We start from the raw sequence: 22,024 nt of genomic DNA, 5'->3' as shown, positions 1-22,024 counted from the left end.
CACGCGGGAGCGGGGGCGCGCGCTCGCTCCCTAGACCCTCACAAGCTAGTGACGTAGCCCTACGTCACTTTGCCTGTGAGGGGCTGACTGCCGACGTAGATCGGCGTTAGGCAGTCGGCAAGTGGTTAAAGAGCCCCAAAGGGTCAAGTGTGTCCCTAGGGGAGTGCTTCTAACTGTCAAGGGACGTGGCTTTTGATGTAACCACAGAGACATACAATCATGTAGAATCGTATGATCTCTGCAGTTACATCAGGGAGAATGACAGACGGCTTTGTTTACATCAGCCGTCTGCCTTCCTCCCTCTCCAGCGGGAGATCGCGAGTGACCGGCGGACATCGGAGCCGCCGGTCACTCGCCCCCTATTGGCTTGCAAGCGAGTGACGTACCCATACGTCACTTTGCCTGCACGGGGCTGACCGCCGCAGTATATGTACTTGCGGCGGTCGGCAAGTGGTTAAAAGAACTGAAGCCAGCTGATCATTAGCACAGAGACACAAGGAAAGCCTCCATATTTCAGCTTCAAACAGGAGAAGCCATATAAAAGTATATAGTGTGTGTGTGTGTGTTGGGGGGTTGACAGGACAGGGAGAGGGAATCGCTAGAGCACGCTAATAAACCGATTACAAAAAAAAAAAAAAAAAAAAAAAAAAAGGGATTCATTCATTCATAAGGATTCATCACAAGTTTTTTTTTACCTCGGCGTCCTGTGACTTGGCGATATCCACCAGGGTCTTGGCAGCGGGATGTACCACGTCCAGGAGTTTCAGAATGGTGGCACCATCGTTGGATATAGTGGCTTTACCTAAAATAAAATCAGCGTGTTCAAATATGGCAGCCGCATCCGATACAAATAACTATGAAAGGAAGATATTTTTGCCTATTAAATCACTTTTAAAAAATTCTCCTTCTGCTTTTCGGAGAAGTGTTTCATGCAAACATTTTTTTTTTTTTAAAGTGGGAATAAACTTGCACCTTTTCAAAAAGAATAAAAAAAAGTGTACATTCTAAACCCCCAACCTCCTCCTGGTACTTACCTCCATGGTTGCTTAGCTGCCTGGGGATTTGAAAGCCCTGCTTCTCCCTCATTTCATTAGGGTTTCTAGGACAGATCAGAGCGATTCTGATTGGTCACGTGCTGGCTTACCCAAGGAAGCAAGCTGAGTGGGGACCAGGGGGGGCGGTCAGGGTGTTCGATCACCTTTTCATTTTTTTGTGAACGGGTGAACCTACACTTTAAAAGCTGAAGTTTATTCTGCTTATATTTTACCCTCCTGGTGCCAACCTCCCCCCGTCATCACCATGCTAACCAGTTTTTAACTACTTGTCCTCCGGAAGATGTACCCTTCGTGGCCAGGCCATTTTTTGGGATACGGCACTGCGTTACTTTGACAATTGCGCATTAATGCAACACTGTGCCCAAATACAATTTATATAATTCTTTTCCCCCCCCCCCCAGAAATAGAAGTTTCTTTTGGTGGTATTTGATCACCTCTGTGTTATTTTTTGCGCTATAAAAAAAAAATAATTATATATTATTATATATATAATTATTTTTTGGTTATAAAACATTTACAATAAAAAATGTTTTATTTCTCCCTAAAATTTAGACCAATATTTATTCGGCTATGTTTTTGGTAAAAAAAAATCCCAATAAGCATATATTGATTGGTTTACGGGAACATAGTGTCTACAAACTATGGGATACATACAAGTTTTTTTTTTTACTAGTAATGGAGGCAATCAGTAATATATATATATATATATAGAGAGATATAGCAGGGGTCTCCAAACTATGGCCGTCCAGTTGTTCAGGAACTAGAATTCTCATCATGCCTTGTCATGTCTGTGAATGTCAGAGTTTTACAATGCCTCATGGGATGTGTAGTTCCGCAACAGCTGGAGGGCCGAAGTTTGGAGATCCCTGGTGTATAGCATAACTGCGGCTGATTATCGGACACTTTTGACACTTTGTCAAGGCCATAGAGTCGATCAAAGACTATCCACTTGATTGCCTATGGGAGCAGCCAGATGCACCGTCGGATCGTTTCTCAGGTGAAGCGGCAGAAACGGTATGCCAGAAACACCGGTGGGAGGCTGTTGGGGGACGTCCCCTCCCGCTGCTTCTGAAAGCAATCCAGCAGCTAATTAGCTGCTCAGACAGCTTTCACGATAAAGCCAGATGCTGGGTGAAAAAAAAAAGGCTGATCACTTCAGCCATAACACAGGTAAACCACTTGCAAACCGCAACGTATATATTTATTTACGTATTGCGGTCGGCCAGTGGTTAAGCAATGCAGTCAGATCATGGCTGGTGGGAGGGGCTCCACAGTCAGAGAAAAAGTGACCGCACTCAGGAACTTAATAAAAAAAATTGATACATTTATTCCTCACCATAAATAAAATGCAGACAGCACATCACGGGGACATGCAACAGGTTGATGCATTTCACGATACTGGAGATCGCTTACTCATAACCACACTGGTGGGAGGGGCCGGCAGGGTGTCAGTCTGGGGGAGTGGGCACTCCTAGTCACACCACGGAAGACTGGCACTCACAAGATGAAAGTAAGGCTGGTTTTCCATAAAATTACCTTCTATTTACTGAACAATTAATATCTGCACACGTGTCCTGTATCAGCAAAACATCCTAATGCTTCAGCCAATAGATTATGTGAACCCAAAATGAATATTTCAGTTGGCTGGGGCGAGTCACCCTCGGGATTCTCTCATCTCCCTGCCATAGTTCCAGGCTCTGTTCCTGGCTCACCTCGGTCATCTACGATGAGTTTGTCCATGCCGCGGGGGCCCAGGGTGGTGCGAACGGCTTCGGCGATCACCTGGCAGGCATTAATGTTGCTGGCGAGCTGCGGCACCCCCTGCGAGGTGTCTGTGCCCTCCTTCAGCAGGATAACAGGTGTGGGCTGTAAGAGAAAAACACAGCAATGAGGGAAACATTCCAAGGAGGATGCACAAACCATCTGGTAAGAATGTCTAGTGTGCAGTTATCATTACATTAGGGTTGAGAGGTCAGTGGGTTCCAATGCCGACCAAGAGATAGATGCGAAAAAAGACAAAAGAAAAAAGGGGGCGCACAGACCTAGTGCACCACCACTAAAACCATTTATTAAAATATTAAAAGTATACATTATACTCACAAAGCAGGTGTGATAATACACACATCAACATTACATATACAATCTCCAAGGTCCCATACGTAGCAAATTGGCATGCAGAGTGTCGCATGGGGCTGCTGTGGCTGGGCTGACGCGTTTGGCCAGCTCCCATTTATTCCTTGGCCTTCCGAAGTGTGGCCCAGCAGCAATTTTTCTGGCTCTGAGGAAGGGGGTTCGCCCCTGAAACGCGTCAGACCAGCCACAGCAGCCCCATGTGACACTCTGCATGCCAATTTGCTACGTATGGGACCTTGGAGATTGTATATGCAATGTTGATGTGTGTATTATCACACCTGTTTTGTGAGTATATTGTATACTTTTTAATAAATGGTTTTAGTGGTGATGCACTAGGTCGGTGCGCCCCTTTTTCTTTTGTCTTTTCTCTCAGTTGGTTCTGGATACCCTTGATCTTGAGGGGGGCAGCAAGACCATTGGCTTTTTTCCACCTGAGTCTGAAGTGCATCTCTCTCCTCTCCGTCATATTCTACTTGAGCTCAGGAGATTTGCTTTACTACAAGAGATAGATGCTGTAACGGATCAAGGCACCCCTGAGCGAGTACCTCAGTTGCCAGATGCTCCTAGTGCTTCCCGAGGGCTCCAAGCACTCCACCAGACACCGTAAGCACTTCACAGACTCCACGAACCGCCGCAGCTTTGTTAGGGTCTTGGCATCTCCTACCCACCCTGGACCTACGACAAGGCTCCAGGTTCCCGTGGGTGAACCTCTCTTTCCCCAGAGAGTGCAGCACGAACAAGCTCTTACACAAGCTCTTACAAGAGCTCAGTGATTATCCAAGGGAGTATGGAAGACCATAGCAATCCCTTGCAGCAGATTCCCCCAATAAGAGACAGAACTCTAGATTGAGGGTGAAGGAACTCAAAACAACTTTATTGAACAAGACTATATACAGAATTTGGAACATCCCGCCCCCAACAACCGCTTTCCTATTGGTCAATTGTAAAGTACCTGCAGTTCCCCTTCAGGTCCTCCTTAGCCATGCAAATGAGGACTTGAAAATGAGTCAGCAGGGATTGGTCAGATAGCTTGACCAGAAGGACTGCCATGTGCAATGAGACAGAGGCCCCCAGGGGGCAATCAATGTACACAATAGCCAGACACAGAACAATGGGAGGTCATTAGCACTTACAATGAGACAGGGCAATCCACATTCCCAATACACAAACAAAAGGAAAACCTTGCTGACATTAAAAGATCATTGAAGGGGGGGGGGGGGGGTCTTCCTCCTCTCACTTATGGCACTTTTCCACTGCAAGTACCGGCTCGGCTCTACTCGGCCCTGCTTGGCCCGAGTAGTGACTGCATGCAAAGGATTGTGGGATATGGTACCGGGTATGGAACCTTTTGGAACCACAGTCGAGGTGGTACTGTTTTTGAGAGCCGTACCGTTCGGTTCCATGCTGTGGAAAAGCGCCGCCGTACCGAACAGTTCCTACACTGTACCATGCGGTACCATGCAGTGGAAAAGCACAAAAGCGAGCCGAACCGTTCGGTTCCATGCAGTGGAAAAGCGCCATTAGCCCATACAGAACGGTCTCCCTCTAGCACTGTCTATTATATGGCAATACTTTGTATGGCTAGTTATGCTTTGCTAACCGAAAGACAGTTGGTATAGATTGCGATTAATAGGTCTCACCCTTTTATTTATTTTTTTGTGTAATGTTTATTATGTACCATCCTGACCTCAGGACGATGATGCCATATGTACCATCCTGACCTCAGGACGATGATGCCATATGTACCATCCTGACCTCAGGACGATGATGCCATGTATTGCTAATAGGCTTGTGACGGTATCAGATTTTCATGCTGCGATTAATTGATTAAGGTTTTGCCACGGTATACGGTATTATCACGGTATTCTATTATTAAATTTAAATTATTAAATTTCCACCTCACTTCAATTTCATTGCTGAATTTAGGGGCTTTGGTTCACTTATGCACATTATTATATAGTCAGTCAGTACAGACTCTGTGAACCAGGCCTAAAATAGGTCATCAAGCAGTGTCTGGCCTAACTGGTGATAACTGGTCCTGGCGCTCGGCTCCGATCCTATGGCCTGGTCATTAAGAGGGCAAATCCTTGTGGTCAAGAAGTGGTTAAACCTGAAGGAGGTGTTGTTTATAAATTACTTTACTATTGCTTTAGGCCTGGTTCACATGTATGCGGGTTGGTGGTTCACATGTATGCGGGTTGGCGGTTCACATGTATGCGGGTTGGCGGTTCACATGTATGCGGGTTGGCGGTTCACATGTATGCGGGTTGGCGGTTCACATGTATGCGGGTTGGCGGTTCACATTTGCACAGGCATAGCAGCCCATTGATTTGAACGGGCTGCTATGCCCTCATTTTCCGCAGAAAAAAGGTGCATGCAGCATTTTTTTAAAATTCAGTGGCCTTGAAATCCATCCTGCTTTTGCACCATGCGACTAACCTGCAGTTCCTGCTCTGGCAAGCTTTCTGCATTTTTTGTATACGTGGGCACGGCATTTAAAAACAGTTTGCGTGTGCAGCAACGGCAGGTAAGTCGCATGGTGCAAAAGAAGGATGGATTTCATGGCCACTGCATTTTTTTAAATTCTGCATGCACCTTTTTTCAGCTGAAAACGCAGGCATAGCAGCTCAAGCCCATTCACATCAATGGGCTGCTATGCCTGTGCAAATGTGGGCCCCCAACCCGCATACATGTGAACCAGGCCTAAAGCAATAGTAAAGTCATTAATTGGTTAAACCTGCAGGAGGACCGGTGTTTTTATCTATAAATTATTATTATTATTATTATTATTATTATTATATAGAGCTGCACGATTCTGGCCAAAATGAGAATCACGATTTTTTAGCTTGGAATAAAGATCACGATTCTCTGTGTAACAAAAAAAAAAAAAATTGGGATAACTTTACTGTTACGTTTTTTTTTTTTTTTTTTATTCATTAAAGTCTATTAATTGCGTTTGAAAGACTGCTGCGCAAATACAGTGTGACATAAAATATTACAACAATCGCCATTTTTTTCTGTAGGGTCTCTGCTAAAAAAATATATAAAATGTTTGGGGGTTCTGAGTACTTTTCTAGCAAAAAAAAACTGATTTTAACTTGCAAGCAACAAGTGTCAGAAAAAGGTCCAGTCTTTAAGAGGTTAAACTTCCTTTCTCCCTGGCAGAGGGAAGGAAAAGATACAATGTAATCATTTTTGTTTATAGTTACTGGCAGACTGATGCTGAAAGGCTTAGCTGTGTGAGTGAATGAGTCATCCAGCTCACTGAAATGTATCAATTCACAAGTGAGACCCAGGAGCAGATAAACTCGGTATTTTAAAAATGCCACAATAACAATACCGTGACTATGCAATACCGCAATATATCGAATTACCGAAAACCGGCATATGTCTAATTGCTAATGCCTCCATTTCAAGCATTCCCCTAAATAAAGAAATTAAAAAAAAAAAAAAAAAAAAAAAAAGAAAAGCAGTGGAGGAGAGCGGATGTGTGTCCGCTCTCCTCTCGCCCCCTCCATCCGCCGGCACATGCTATGCTGTTCTCAGGTCTACAGATGGGCAAAAAGAGCCCGGGATATATAGCGAGGGGGGCGACAGTGGACGTGCGCAAAGACCATTCGGACGGCAGCCCAGGCATCAGGACGAGAGAGAGACCCACCGGCCAATTGCTTGGTAACAAATTTCTAAGCAGCCAATCATATGGCAGCAACTCAATGCATTTAGGCATCTAGTTGTGGTGAAGACGACTTGCTGAAGTTCAGACCGAGCATCAGAATGGGGAAGAAAAATGGATTTTTGTAAAATCTTACCGTAAAATCCTTTTCTCTAGCGCTCATCGACAGACGTAGTCCTCGGTGATACACCACCTTCGGGTTATGTTACCTCCGCAGGAGCAGGACTAGACAGGAAATTAAAAAGCTCTGGCCACACCCTAGGGGCAGTCCCAGAGGGTATATCCTCTCTCTCTCTGCCTCAGCAAATCAGTTATGTGAAAAAGCAGTGCTTAGAGAATTTAACCCAACCCAACTCCAAAACAGAGGGGCGGGGACTACGTCTGTCGATGAGCTAAGAGAAAAGGATTTTACGGTAAGATTTTACAAAAATCCATTTTTCTCTAGCGCTCATTGACAGACGTAGTCCTCGGTGATACACCACCTTCGGGACGTCCCAGAGCAGTATCACAACTGAGGGGTGGGAAAATGGAAATCAAATCCCAATCTAAAAGGCCCAACCGGTGCCAACTAGAAGTTTACAATGCTCATCCTTAATGATGAGACTCAACAAAAAAAAAAAATTTTTCAAACAGAAAAAAACCCTCGAGGTAGACCACCGGTCTCCTCAAATTGCGGCCTGCAAAACCTTGCGGCCAAATGAGGCATCCGCCGATGCCGTCACATCAATTTTATAGAATTTAGTAAAGGTATGTACCGACGACCAAGTGGCCGCCTTACATACCTGGACCACTGACGCCTGATGGCGAAAGGCCCAGGAAGTACTGAGCGCTCGAGTGGAGTGCGCCCTAACAGGGAACGGAGGACTCTGACCCTTAATAGAATAAGCCTGTACCACCGTTTGTCTAATCCATTTGGCAATGGTCGCGGCAGATGCAGGCAAACCCTTTCTGGGGCCATCCGTGATCACAAAAAGTGAATCCGTCTTACGGAATGATTCCGTAGCTTTCAGGTATACCCTGATTGCCCGAACCACATCCAAGGAATGCAACGCATGTTCCCGATGATGCTTGGGCTGAGGACACAAGGAAGGTAGTACAATATCTTCATTCAGATGAAAATCTGAAACCACCTTAGGAAGAAAAGATGGCTTAGGATGAAGTACTACCTTATCCCTATGAATCACTAGGTATGGGGACTGGCATGATAATGCAGCCAGTTCTGACACCCTGCGAGCAGAAGTAATAGCCACCAAGAAGGCCACCTTCTGGGATAAAGTAAGCAAGGGAATCTCCCTGATGTTTTCAAAGGGAGGTTTCTGTAGAACCGACAAAACCAAATTAAGATCCCAGGGCGGTAAGGGCGCGCGGACTGGAGGAGCCAGGTGCCGCACCCCCTGGATGAAATTCCGCACCAAGGATTTGGTAGCTAAAGGTTTCTGAAAGAAGATTGCTAATGCTGAAACTTGACCCTTGATGGTGCTCAAGGCTAGCTTCTGCTCAACCCCTTGTTGCAAAAAGGCCAATATTCGAGACACCGAATAGGTACGTGGAGGAAATCCTAAAGATTCGCACCACGCAATATAAGTCTTCCATGTGTGATAATAGACTTTGCTGGAAGTCGCTTTCCTTGCTTTAATAAGGGTAGGAATGACAGAAGTAGACAAACCTCTGTCCTTCAGTACTTGGGTCTCAATGGCCAGGCCATTAAAACCAGCGACTGTAAAGCACGAAGGTAAATAGGTCCTTGAGACTACAGACACTCCCTGAGACGAAGTTCCCACGGAATGTCTGCGACTAACCTGTCCAAGTCGGCCAGGCCGGCTTGAAGAGGCCAGCCTAGAATTTCTAGGACCACTGGCGCTGATTGGATCTGAACCAGGCGTCCCTAGAGCTATCTGGCCCCGACCATCCGAGAAAGTCTGGTCGTTTTCTGTTCCCACACATTTATCAGATACCTGATAGTTATCAGGCAAGGTGATCTTTTCTGGTTGAACCTCAGGGACCGAAGTCACCCGACTAGAGGCTACTTGGCCTATCTGGTCAATCAGATCCGATTCCTGTGAGGTATCGGGACTAATCTTAGGAAAAGGTAAAGGAAAAGATCTATACAGGGAACGGTAACTACCGCTTCCTGTACTTAAATGTTGGAAGGGAAGAATCGCACCGGTAGTAGTGGTTGATGCTCGATCTAATGTCCTAAATACCGGTGAAAACGTCCCCCCACCCTGAAATTGGGTGGGGGCGCACCTTCAGGCTGTGTACTCCTTTACTTCGGGTTTGGCTGGGTTGGTCCTCTGCTTGTCCGACCAGCCCTTCTTGAACCCTCCTGGAGGAGTCTTGCCTTTCCCGGAAGTACCAGCCGGGCGTCCTTTATGGGCGGTAAAGAAAGGTCCTCGCTTGTTGCGAGGTTCCTTAGCTTTTGCAGCCTGTGGTAAAAAAGTACTCTTGCCCCCGGTGGCATCCTTAATGATTTCATCTAGGTTGGCTCCAAATAGACGATTCCCCTGGAACGGGAGATTGGTCAAAGTCTTTTTGGAACCTAGGTCAGCTGACCAGCATTTTAACCACAGCACACGTCTGAGGATCACTGCTAACTTAGATGCATGCCCTAACAAGGGAGTAGTGTCCAAGGCTGCGTCACAGATAAACCGTAGCCCTTGTATGATCTGTTCTATCAAATCAGATGTCTCCTGGGGAATATCTTTTCCCCTAAGATCTTGGCGTACCATCTTCGCCCATTCTGTAAGTGTCTGGGAAACTAGACCAATAACAATTACTGGTCTAAATGCTGACCCTATCAGAGAAAAGATAGTGCGGGACTCCGCTTCTATCTTTCGATCCACCGGATCCTTAAAGGACGAAGTGTCCTCCACTGGAATAACCGTGGCTTTATTCAGCCTGGAAATAGGCGGATCCACGACTGGTGGTACCGTCCATTTCTTAATGATGGATTCCTCAAACGGATAGCGTCTAGCAATACGCTTGGAAATAGTAAAGGTACGTTTAGAATGTTCCCATTCTCCTTTAATCTGATTTCCAAAACATTTAGGTACAGGAAAAGCCTTCGCCGTCTTGATGGGCTTATTAGTCCCAAAAGGCCTCTCTGTTTCAGTTGCCTCTGCCGGTAAAGCCTCAAGTTTTAAGGTTTCTTGCACTGCCACAACTAGTGCGTCCACCAATGCTTCTTCCTGAATTATAGCAGGAGAAGAAGCGTCCTCCTCACTGTCTGAGGGGGCTTTACCTGGGATAGCAGCCCTTGCAGAGGAACCTGCAACTGCAGTGACCATCTCTGAATCAGAGTCAGAGGTGTCAGATAGTATAGGGGTAGGCGGGGGTCGCTTCCTTGACCCCCGTCCCTGACAGGCCGCCTCCACCCGAGCCACCATAGACTCCAAAATTGCTGTAAATGACTCTATACTCTGTACATCGGCGGGTCCCGAGGCCCCCTCGAGGGAAACAGGTGGGGGAATCTGTGTGGCAGGGTCCATAATAACTCCAGTTACTTCCTGGATGATATAATTCAAAGTAAAGAAAAACTTTTTTTTTTTTTTTGACCCTCAGCGCCACAAAAAACCCCTTAGTGTTACCTGCTAGGGATCCCTATCGATCGAGAGAGAGAGAGATAGACCCCCAGGCTCACCACTTGATGTTCAGAGTTGAACTGCAACAGCATACAGCGCTGTCTTAGACAAACAGGAAGTCTTTTGGCTGGCTGCCCAGGAAGAAAGGAGGCGGCTCCGCCCCTCTGTACGCCTTCCGGCGCCTCCCCCAAGCTCCACGAGGTGTAGAATCACCTAAAACATGGCCGCCCCCATGCTGGAGACACGAGGCTACGCCAAAATGGCGGCTCGTGCGATCCAGCAAAAAACATGGCGGCGGCCTGTGCTGACTAGCGGTGTGCTGCAGGCACACAACACTCTCTCTGCATGGGGATATGGCGTGTTTGGCGGTACCGGCCCTGGCGGACCGCATGGCCGTTCGGGAGGCCTGCTATTAGCTGGAGATCTGACTTGGAAGGCAGTCTACATGTCCATGGCTTCTGACTGGTAGGTAGCTTATACTTAACCCATAAGATTCCCAGAATGCCACAGATTACATCTTTGAAACATGTATACAATAGATTGTTAGCTCCCAAACCAAGTCTCCTGGCTTTTGCACACATAAAATCACACTCAAAGTAGGAGGATTTGTGACATGTTATAGGATAGAAAGAAACTCTTTCTTACCATACAGAGAGGGGCCCGCGTTCACCACAAAACCCGTCAGGGAAAACAGGGGGAACATACTACTCACCATACCGGAACCAGGCGGGCACCAACTCCTGACAGTACCCCTCTCCACCGGGGCGGGAGGGCTGTCGACCGATACAGACGCCGTGACTCATGGTCTTTGGCGTTTCAGCGAGACGTTTAACTCGCGGGTTCAGTCCTTTAATGGGACTTTGTCGCGGCCGACTCAGCGCGGAGCTATGGCCTGCACGCGCTCGTAGGCTGAACTGGGGTGACCACCGGATCTCAACATCCAGCCCGTCGCCCAGTTCAGCTTTCTTGCTTGAAGATCTCACAGGAACACTGGAGAAAAAAAGCTGTCCAAAAATCCTTTTAGAAAAAAATTTCTTGCCAGGACCTAAGATCCCAGCAAGGTATCTAGGTCCTTACTCCTAACTAGACAGAAAATAACTGATTTGCTGAGGCAGAGAGAGAGAGGATATACCCTCTGGGACTGCCCCTAGGGTGTGGCCAGAGCTTTTTAATTTCCTGTCTAGTCCTGCTCCTGCGGAGGTAACATAACCCGAAGGTGGTGTATCACCGAGGACTACGTCTGTCGATGAGCGCTAGAGAAAGGGGATTTAAAGTGGATGTAAACCCTCACATATACCGTGAAGTGGACAGCCTCAGATGATACACAGAGATGAAACAAATCACTCAAATTTGTATATCTGCTGCCTTCAGATTTATACACCGTTTAGAAAGTGAACGTCATGTTAGAATTTTTTCTTCCTGTTCATGCAGTGGGTGTGGAGTCTTGGCATACACTGTGTGATAGCTGATTGGTGGAAAGGCACACACCTCCACTTCAGATAGGTAGAGGAAGGAAGAAACATGCAGAGCTGTGCTGTGACTAGACCAGTTTTCTGTTAATCTAGTTCTATGCACCCACCCCGACACAAATTTCCAGCTGCTTTTAGCGTGTTGGAGAACTTCTCAGAAGTTGTCATGCTAACAGAGCAGCAGAAAGACACAGGACTTAAGGCCCGTACACACGAGTCGAAATTCGGCTGGGAATCGACCGATCTGCCGATTTTCGGCTTGTTAGTATGATGCTTCCGACTCCGACTTTTCGGCCGAAAAAAATCTGGTGTGCAGACTATAACATTTTTCGTGCAGTCAGTACAGATTTCGACAGGGAAAAATCTTATGAGCAAGACTGGGCATGCTCAGAGAAGAAAGAACACAAAGAAAGCAATCCAACACATGACATCACTTCTGAAGTAGAATTTTGTTGGGCGAGAAAATTCGTGTGCAGTCTAGGCACATTGCAACCAACAAAACACCACTCTGGACAAAAGATGGACGACCGGTCGGCGGAAATTCGTTTCGCGTGTACGAGGCTTTAGGGCTTTGGAGAAAAGATTGACCGATTATCGGCAACACGATATATCGGGGGCCGATCTGCACTTTCCCCAATATATCGGAATCGGCCCCTGGGGTTACCGATATTTCGGGAAAGTGCTTGTACCGAAGTGATGCCTGCAGCTAGAGGCATCACCCTGGTACTGACGTCCATAGCCGACGGTCGGCTGTCTTGTAATGACAAACGATGCAGCTCAGAAGCCGCTCAGCTGTCATTACAAGGAGCGGTAGGGGACGTCCGCCGCCCCCCCATTCCCACCGCCTTCCACGGCTCGCCCGGGTCTCCCGTCCCACCAGGAGACCTGGGCATCCTACCTCCACCGCTGCCCCGCCGCCGAAGAGAAGACCCGGTGTAGCATGAAGATGTGTCCCCGTGAAACCCGGTATCCCTGCTGCAAGTGCACATGCGCCGGTCTCCATGTAAAAACAGATATACGTGCCCAGGTCAGATTTCATGAATGGGGTTTACATCCACTTTGAACGTGGTTAGGTTGTTGGTGCCAGAAGGGTTGGTCTGAGTATTTCAGGAGCCTGCAGTCACTATATCTGGCCTCCCCAGGAGGCTGCAGTCACTATATCTGCTCTCCCCAGGAGCCTGCATTCACTATATCTGTTCTCCCCAGGATTCTGGCCACCATTATTTTCCAGCACTGTCTTAACCCTCTTGGGCATGGAGTTCACCAGAGCTTCACAGGTTGTCCTCTTCCACTCCTCCATGACGACATCATGGAGCTGGTGGATGTTAGAGACGTTGCGCTCCTCCACCTTACATTTGAGGATGCCCCTCAGATGCTCAATAGGGTTTAGGTCTGGAGACATGCTTGTCCAGTCCATCACCTTTACCCTCAGCTTCTTTTAGCAAGGCAGTGGTCATCTTGAAGGTGTGTTTGGGGTCGTTATGTTGGAATACTGCTCTGTGGCCCAGTCTCTGAAGGGAGGGGATCATGCTCTGCTTCAGTATGTCACAGTACATGTTGGCATTCATGGTTCCCTCAATGAACTGTAGCTCCCCAGTGCCGGCAGCACTCATGCAGCCCCAGACCATGACACTCCCACCACCATGCTTGACTGTAGGCAAGACACACTTGTCTTTGCACTCCACAAGACACGAATCCTCAGAGACCTCCTGAAGACGCAAATCTGAGAAATGCATTGTGGTCTGTAGGCTGACACTTCCGTGTCTATCCTGTGACGTCACATCCGGCTCCTGTGGGACACACGCCGGCCGCAATCACAGCAAAGCTTTTTGGCAAAGTGACAAGTCAGCTGAGGAACGTAGGGGGGAGACTGTTCCTATATCTATTGTGGTGGTTCTCACCAGTGTCGTGATAGGCACTCATTGATGTAAGCACAATTATTTATTGATTCATGAGAGAATAAAAACAAGGAATTACACTATTCTACAATTTCTGTGTTCCTCATATATAAGCAATCGAACTGCAGGGAAGATAAGAAGGTGCAAGTGTGGACGGAGCATCCATCCATTGTATGAGTGATATAGGTCCTGGTGGCCTGAGCCCCGATTCACACTACTGCGTGTGCGGGGTTCGCATGTCATGTCGGAGCGCACTGCTCCGACATGACATGCGATCAGCTGTGCGGTGCGAGTTTAGCCATACAGTTTGTATGGCTAAATTCGCATCGCACCCGCAGCAAACACGCACAGGAGGCATTTTTGCTGCCGCATCAGGATCGGATCGCACAGCGGTTCACACTTGTGCGATCCGATCCTGTGCGAACTGCACGATCGCACTGCGATCAAACTGGGGGTGTCGTTAAGATTACATTGACACCCCCAGCGGATCGCATATGGCAGTGTGAACTGCCGGGGGTGCGTGTGCGATGCGGGAACAGGCTGCGAATTCGCAGCCTTCCCGCATCGCATCAGTGTGAACCGAGCCTGAATCTTTTTGGTGAGCATATAGATTATCTATTTCCCATTCACAAATGTGCCGGTGTTCTGACAGCCTCTCATCTTCTCCACACTATTGGACTTCTGTCATGTTCTCTGAATTGGACTGATCTTGTATGCACTTTTTTGTATCTATATTGGGAAACGTTTTAGTATGCACATGAATTGTATTCACTTTATTTGGACTTTATTAACTAGATGGTTTTATTTATAATTTATTGCTGGATATATATATATTTATTATTCAGGTTTCACAGATTGCTAAAGACACTCAGATTTCATTGAGTACACAGCAAACCATCTCATATAGGTATGTGTAGGTTGCAGATTTGGCACATTGCTGCACATATCCATATATAGATTGGTGGTGAATCCCAGAACATACACAAATATATACAGCGCCTTCTTTCACTACTAAATATTTCATTTATGCACATGTTCATTCTCATTTAAAGGGGCAGCAGTATATGTTGTTTCTTTAAAATTTAGGGGTTTAACACCTTCATTATATTTTATAGTTTACAAAGACAAGTGTGTCTTACCTACAGTCAAGCATGGTGGTGGGAGTGTCATGGTCTGGGGCTGCATGAGTGCTGCCAGCACTGGGAAGCTACAGTTCATTGAGGGAACCATGAATGCCAACATGTACTGTGACATACTGAAGCAGAGCATCATCCCCTCCCTTCAGAGACTGGGCCACAGGGCAATATTCCAACATAACAACCCCAAACACACCTCCAAGATGACCACTGCCTTGCTAAAGAAGCTGAGGGTAAAGGTGATGGACTGGCCAAGCATGTCTCCAGACCTAAACCCTATTGAGCATCTGTGGGGCATCCTCAAATGGAAGGTGGAGGAGCGCAAGGTCTCTAACATCCACCAGATCCATGATGTCGCCATGGGGGAGTGGAAGAGGACTCCAGTGCAACCTGTGAAGCTCTGGTGAACTCCATGCCCAAGAGGGTTAAGGCAGCGCTGGAAAATAATGGTGGCCACACAAAATATTGACACTTTGAACCCAATTTGTTAATTTTAATCTAGGGGTGTACTCACTTTTGTTGCCAGTGGTTTAGACATTAATGGCTGTGTGTTGAGTTATTTTGAGGGGACAGCAAATTTACACTGTTATACAAGCTGTACACTCACTACTTTACATTGTAGCAAAGTGTCATTTCTTCAGTGTTGTCACATGAAAAGATAGAATCAAATATTAACAGAAATGTGAGGGGTGTACTTACTTTTGTGAGATATTGTATATATTATATATATATATATATATATATAATTTTTTTTATTTGCTATCTTTCCCCCCCTTCAAAAGTGACGTTACATTTTAAATGGGATAAGTTCAAGAGAAAACACAAAAAGGTGAGAGAGGAAGTCTCCCCAAAGTCAGAGGAATTCTCATCTTGGAGACTAGATCTGAAGGTTCTCATGTACCACGGTCATGGTATATCTAGTAATAGTTGGTCACATTACACAGAACTGCTTCTGTAATGTTGAATTTGTTTCATGACTTTTTCAAACAACTTCTTATGAGTGTCATGAACATACCCCAACATTATATCCACACAAAGGAGCACCAACAGTGTACATTGAATGCTCTACTCTAGGGTTCCTCAAGCAGGGTTCCAAGGAACTCTATGGTTTCTCCAGGTTGCTTGGGGTTCCTTAAGCAATTTCTGACACTCAGATAAGTTCCCACTGACACCATTGATCTTCTTAGCTATCTGTAAGGGGGGAATTCTTCCCAATTCCTCCCAATGATCACAAGTCTAATGCCCCGTACACACGAGAAGAAATTCGGCCGGGAATTTTCGTCCGACGACCGATCTGCAGATTTTCGGCTTGTTAGTATGATGCTTCCGACAACCGACTCCGACTTTTCGGCCGAAAATAATCTGGTGTGCAGGCTATAAAATTTTTGTCCTCCCGTCAACACAATGTCCGATTTTCGTCTCATTAGTACAAATTTCGATGGGGAAAAATCTTATGAGCAAGACTAGGCATGCTCAGAGATGAAAAAACACATAAAAAGCAATCCAACACATGACATCACTTCTGAAGTAGAATTTTGTCGTACGGGAAAATTTGTGTGCAGTCTAGAGCACATTCCAACCAACAAAACACCACTCTGGACAAAAGACGGAAGACCGGTCGGCGGAAATTCGTTGCGCGTGTACGAGGCTTAACCGCTTGCCGACCGCCGCACGACTATTTACTGCGGCGGTCAGCCCCTCACAGGCAAAGCGACGTAATACTACTCATTTCTTTTTCATGGATAGTGTAGGACCCACTGATAATGGGGTACTTTGACGCAGTAGTGGGCTTGAGCACGATATGGACATATGGTGGGACCAAACCCCCATTTTTATTTATGAATTGTCTTCAGATTTGGTAGTTATTTCTTTTGCATTTGCGCGCTATTCTTTTTTAATAGACGTAATACTACGTCGCTAGCCTGTGAGGGTCTAGGGAGCGAGCGCACCCCGCCGGAGACGCGCTCCCGTGCAGTCACGGACCCCCCCCCCACGCGTGTGACCGGCGGACCCAATGTCCGCCGGTCACTCGCGATCGTCGGATGCAGAGGGAGAAAGGCAGGTGGCTAATGTAAACAAGCTGCCTGTCATTCTCCCCTGTGTAGAAATGGTGATCATACGGTTCTGCTATGTAGGACCGTTGATCACTGTTCCTACACCTCAAGCCACAGCCAATCACAGTTAGAATCACGCCCCTAGGGACACACATAACCCCTCCCTCTCAAAAAAGTTAACCCCTTCACTGCCAGTTTAATTTTTACAGTAACAGTGCATATGTATAGCACTGATTATTGTAGTAATGTCACTGGTAACCAAAAAAAGGTCAAAAATGTCAGTCAAGGGTCCGATCTGTCCGCCGCAATGTCGCAGTACCGCAAAAAAAATTGCAGATCGCCGCCATTACGCGTTAAAAAAAAAAAAAAACAACAAAAATGACAAAAATCTTTCCCTTTGTTAGTAAACGCGATAACTTTTGCGCAAACCAATCAAAATACGCTTTTTGCGATTTTTTTTTTACCAAAAATATGTAGCATAGAACAAATTGACTGAAAATGAGCATAAAACAAATTGGACGAAAATGTTAAAAAATTTTGATTTTTAAAATTTTTCTTTGGGGAATTTCATATAAAAAAAATGTGAAAAATATTGTTGTTATTTTTGCAAAATTGACACTCTTTTTTTGTTTATAGCGCGTGATAAAAAAAAAAAAAAAAAAAAAAAAAAAAAAAAAAAAAAAAAAAATCGCACAGGTGATCAAATACCACCAAAAGAAAGCTCTGTTTGTGGGAAAAAAAGGACGTCAAATTAGTTTAGGTACAGCGTCGCACGACCGCGCAATTGTCCGTTAAAGTCACGCAGTGCCGAATCGCAAAATAGGCCCTGGTCAGGAAGGGGGTAAAATCTTCCGGGGCTTAAGTGCCCAGACTGCACACAAATTTTCCCGCACGACAGAATTCTACTTCAGAAGTGATGTCATGTGTTGGTTTGCTTTCTTTGTGTTCTTTCTTCTCTGAGCATGCCCAGTCTTGCTCATCAGATTTTTCCCTGTTGAAATCTGTACTGACTGCACGAAAATCGGTCGTGTTTTGACGGAGGACAAAAATTTGCACACCAGAATTTTTTCGGCCGAAAAAAATCGGAGTCAGTTGTTGGAAGCATCATACTAACAAGCCGAAAATCGGCGGATCGGTCGTTGGACGAAAATTCCCAGGCGAATTTCGACTCGTGTGTACTGGGCTTAAGGAGTATTCTTCCCACTGACCATCACACTAATGTATCATAAGTTGTAGATCGTCATTTAGTAGGGGGTTCTCTGTGTCTGGAAATGTATTTCAAAGGGTTCCTCTGTGTTAAAAAAGGTAGAGAAAGGATCCTTTCACATGGGCTTTCCGCCAAGCGGACTCCGTTTTGTTTAGCGGGGGGAATCGATCGGCCGATCCACGCTGAGCAGGCGGATGACAGCTCTGTCTCTGCTCACTGTGCAGAGATGGATCTGTCAGAGCCCCGCTCTCCTCTATAGGGAGATCGGCTAAAAACAGATCGCCTGTCCGTTTTCATCCGATCCTCCAGACAGATAGAAAATAGGGTGTTACCATCTGTCTGGATTTCACGGACAGGATCGGATCCGATAGCAGTGGGTGTCAGTGGACATGTCTCTGCTGACATCCGGATAGCAGCGGGTGTCAGTGGAGATGTCTCTGCTGACATCCGGATAGCAGTGGGTGTCAGTGGAGATGTCTCTGCTGACATCCGGATAGCAGCAGGTGTCAGTGGAGATGTCTCTGCTGACATCCGGATAGCAGCAGGTGTCAGTGGAGATGTCTCTGCTGACATCCGGATAGCAGCAGGTGTCAGCGGAGATGTCACCATTGACATCCGCTGCCCTATAGGAGGTGCATAGAGCGTCCAATCAGATCCGCCTGAAAAACTGACACACAGACCGGATCGGAAAGCCCGTGAGAAAGGGCCAAAGGCTGACACCTACTCACCCTAAGACTAAAAGTGTTTTAATTGCAGTTATAACATCTCCCACATCACCGATAATGGCAATGAGGTTGTAGATGGGAAGGAGACACCAATCTCCACGAGAAAAAAAAATTCTATCTAAAAGGAAAAAAATTTGCCAGGACCATAGATCCAGTAAGGAACGAGGTCCTTACTCATGACTAGGCAGAAATAACTAAGTGCCTATAGCAGAGGGAATGAGTATACCCCCCGGGACTGCCCATAGGCATAGCCTGATTTTTTTTCTCCCTAGTGTTCCTCTTCTGTAGGGGGCAGTATAACCCAACGGTTAAGAATATCAGGAGCTGTGCCCATCAATGAAGGAAAGAGAAAAGGTAAAAGGTCACATGGGTAGGGAAGTAGTGAAGACTTTCCTAAGGCAAGGCCATAGATGGAGCGACTTTACTTCCTGCAACCATGGGTTGGAAATATAAACAAAGTGTAGGCAGCGGCACAGAATGACTCATGGAGAAGAACGGTTTATGTGCCCATGTCATATCTATACCATGTATGGGGGAGGGGAGAAGGTCTGCACTCTGGGATCACTCTGCCAGCCATCACATGAGCCCCAGAGCCGGGGAGAAGAGAATGAGAACCAATTCCTGGCAGATCTAACAGGAACATACAAGAGAATACTCAACTCAGGATGGACCATACCATGACTCCACCGGGGGCCATGAATACTCAACTCAGGATGGACCATACCATGACTCCACCGGGGGCCATGAATACTCAACTCAGGATGGACCATACCATGACTCCACCGGGGGCCATGAATACTCAACTCAGGACAACTTATTTGATGGCACCTACAAGATCACCAGGGATTCCATATTTTTATGAGCCAGAGCTCTGAGTGCCGGATCCTTCCTGAATATGGGAGCAGAACAGTGCACCCCTCCCAAACTAGGATACAGATAGTCCATCCCATCACCTACAGGCAGCACAGTGCTCCCCCAGATCAGAATAGAATGGTCTGTCCTGACACCTGCAGGCAACATAATGCTCCCCTCAGGTCAGGATAGAATGGTCCCTCCTATCATCTGTAGGCAGCACAGTGCTCCCCCAGACCAGGATAGAGCGGTCCATCCCATCCCTTGCAGGCAGCACAGTGCTCCCCCAGACCAGGATAGAGCGGTCCATCCCATCCCTTGCAGGCAGCACAGTGCTCCCCCAGACCAGGATAGAGCGGTCCATCCCATCCCCTGCAGGCAGCACAGTGCTCCCCCAGACCAGGATAGAGCGGTCCATCCCATCCCCTGCAGGCAGCACAGTGCTCCCCCAGACCAGGATAGAGCGGTCCGCCCCATCACCTGCAGGCAGCACAGTGCTCCCCCCAGACCAGGATAGAGCGGTCCGCCCCATCCCCTGCAGGCAGCACAGTGCTCCCCCAGACCAGGATAGAGCGGTCCATCCCATCCCCTGCAGGCAGCACAGTGCTCCCCCAGACCAGGATAGAGCGGTCCGTCCCATCCCCTGCAGGCAGCACAGTGCTCCCCCAGACCAGGATAGAGCGGTCCATCCCATCCCCTGCAGGGAGCACAGTGCTCCCCCAGACCAGGATAGAGCGGTCCGTCCCATCCCCTGCAGGCAGCACAGTGCTCCCCCAGACCAGGATAGAGCGGTCCATCCCATCCCCTGCAGGGAGCACAGTGCTCCCCCAGACCAGGATAGAGCGGTCCGCCCCATCACCTGCAGGCAGCACAGTGCTCCCCCAGACCAGGATAGAGCGGTCCGCCCCATCCCCTGCAGGCAGCACAGTGCTCCCCCAGACCAGGATAGAGCGGTCCATCCCATCCCCTGCAGGGAGCACAGTGCTCCCCCAGACCAGGATAGAGCGGTCCGCCCCATCACCTGCAGGCAGCACAGTGCTCCCCCAGACCAGGATAGAGCGGTCCGCCCCATCCCCTGCAGGCAGCACAGTGCTCCCCCAGACCAGGATAGAGCGGTCCATCCCATCCCCTGCAGGCAGCACAGTGCTCCCCCAGACCAGGATAGAGCGGTCCATCCCATCCCCTGCAGGGAGCACAGTGCTCCCCCAGACCAGGATAGAGCGGTCCGTCCCATCCCCTGCAGGCAGCACAGTGCTCCCCCAGACCAGGATAGAGCGGTCCATCCCATCCCCTGCAGGGAGCACAGTGCTCCCCCAGACCAGGATAGAGCGGTCCGCCCCATCACCTGCAGGCAGCACAGTGCTCCCCCAGACCAGGATAGAGCGGTCCGCCCCATCCCCTGCAGGCAGCACAGTGCTCCCCCAGACCAGGATAGAGCGGTCCATCCCATCCCCTGCAGGGAGCACAGTGCTCCCCCAGACCAGGATAGAGCGGTCCGCCCCATCACCTGCAGGCAGCACAGTGCTCCCCCAGACCAGGATAGAGCAGTCCGTCCCATCCTCTGCAGGCAGCACAGTGCTCCCCCAGACCAGGATAGAGCAGTCCGTCCCATCCCCTGCAGGCAGCACAGTGCTCCCCCAGACCAGGATAGAGCGATCCCCCCATCCCCTGCAGGCAGCACAGTGCTCCCCCCCATATCTACATACAATGGTCTCCCCCACCTAGGACAGAAGTCACAGTGCTCCCCCATCTACACACAATGGTCTCGCCCATTTCCCCTTTCAGGCACGCTGTCCACGTGACCCTGGCCCTCTCCTCGGTCTCCGGGGGACCCCGGCGGGGTGATATCGGTGTAGGCGGCACCCCGGGTCCTCGGATGATGTACGGAGCAGCGCCTGGCCCCGCTCCCCGCTATACCCGGGGAGGATGGCTCCGGATTGGGTCACTCACCATCATCTTGTCACTGTGTTCAGGAACCCGGCTGTCTCTACACTTCCCACAATGCAACGGGACTCGAGAACCTTCTAACCGTCTACTCACGGTGGGTGGGGCTGTTCGCGCTGTCACTATGGAGACCGTAGCCTGCGGGTCACGCCTCTTCCCCGGAACACGCCGTCTGATTGGCTGACTAGCATTTCGCTGGCTTGTCATTGGTCTGAGCTCATACCAGCGAGCGTGACAGTTACCATAGAGACTACCGCCTGCGTTCCACGCCTCCCTCTCACTGATTGCTCCCCTGAC

General features: G+C 48.1%; 1 protein-coding gene across 1 annotated transcript in view; it reads right to left on the bottom strand.

Annotated features, from left to right (window-relative positions):
• CCT7 (chaperonin containing TCP1 subunit 7) overlaps positions 1-21,837 on the bottom strand; it is a 40,330-nt gene extending 18,493 nt beyond the window's left edge. The window contains exons 1-3 of the mRNA XM_082243858.1: positions 21,734-21,837; positions 2,768-2,921; positions 696-802 (exon numbers count right to left, since the gene is read on the bottom strand). Of these exons, the coding sequence (XP_082099984.1) occupies positions 696-802; positions 2,768-2,921; positions 21,734-21,739 (267 nt within the window). The 5' untranslated portion in view covers positions 21,740-21,837. The remainder of the gene's footprint in view (positions 1-695; positions 803-2,767; positions 2,922-21,733) is intronic.
• Positions 21,838-22,024: the final 187 nt, after the last annotated feature.

Source organism: Pelophylax lessonae, assembly GCF_965119305.1.
Source record: "Pelophylax lessonae genome assembly, chromosome: 1".
Lineage (NCBI taxonomy): Eukaryota > Metazoa > Chordata > Amphibia > Anura > Ranidae > Pelophylax > Pelophylax lessonae.
This window is presented reverse-complemented; position numbering and strand designations above follow the sequence as displayed.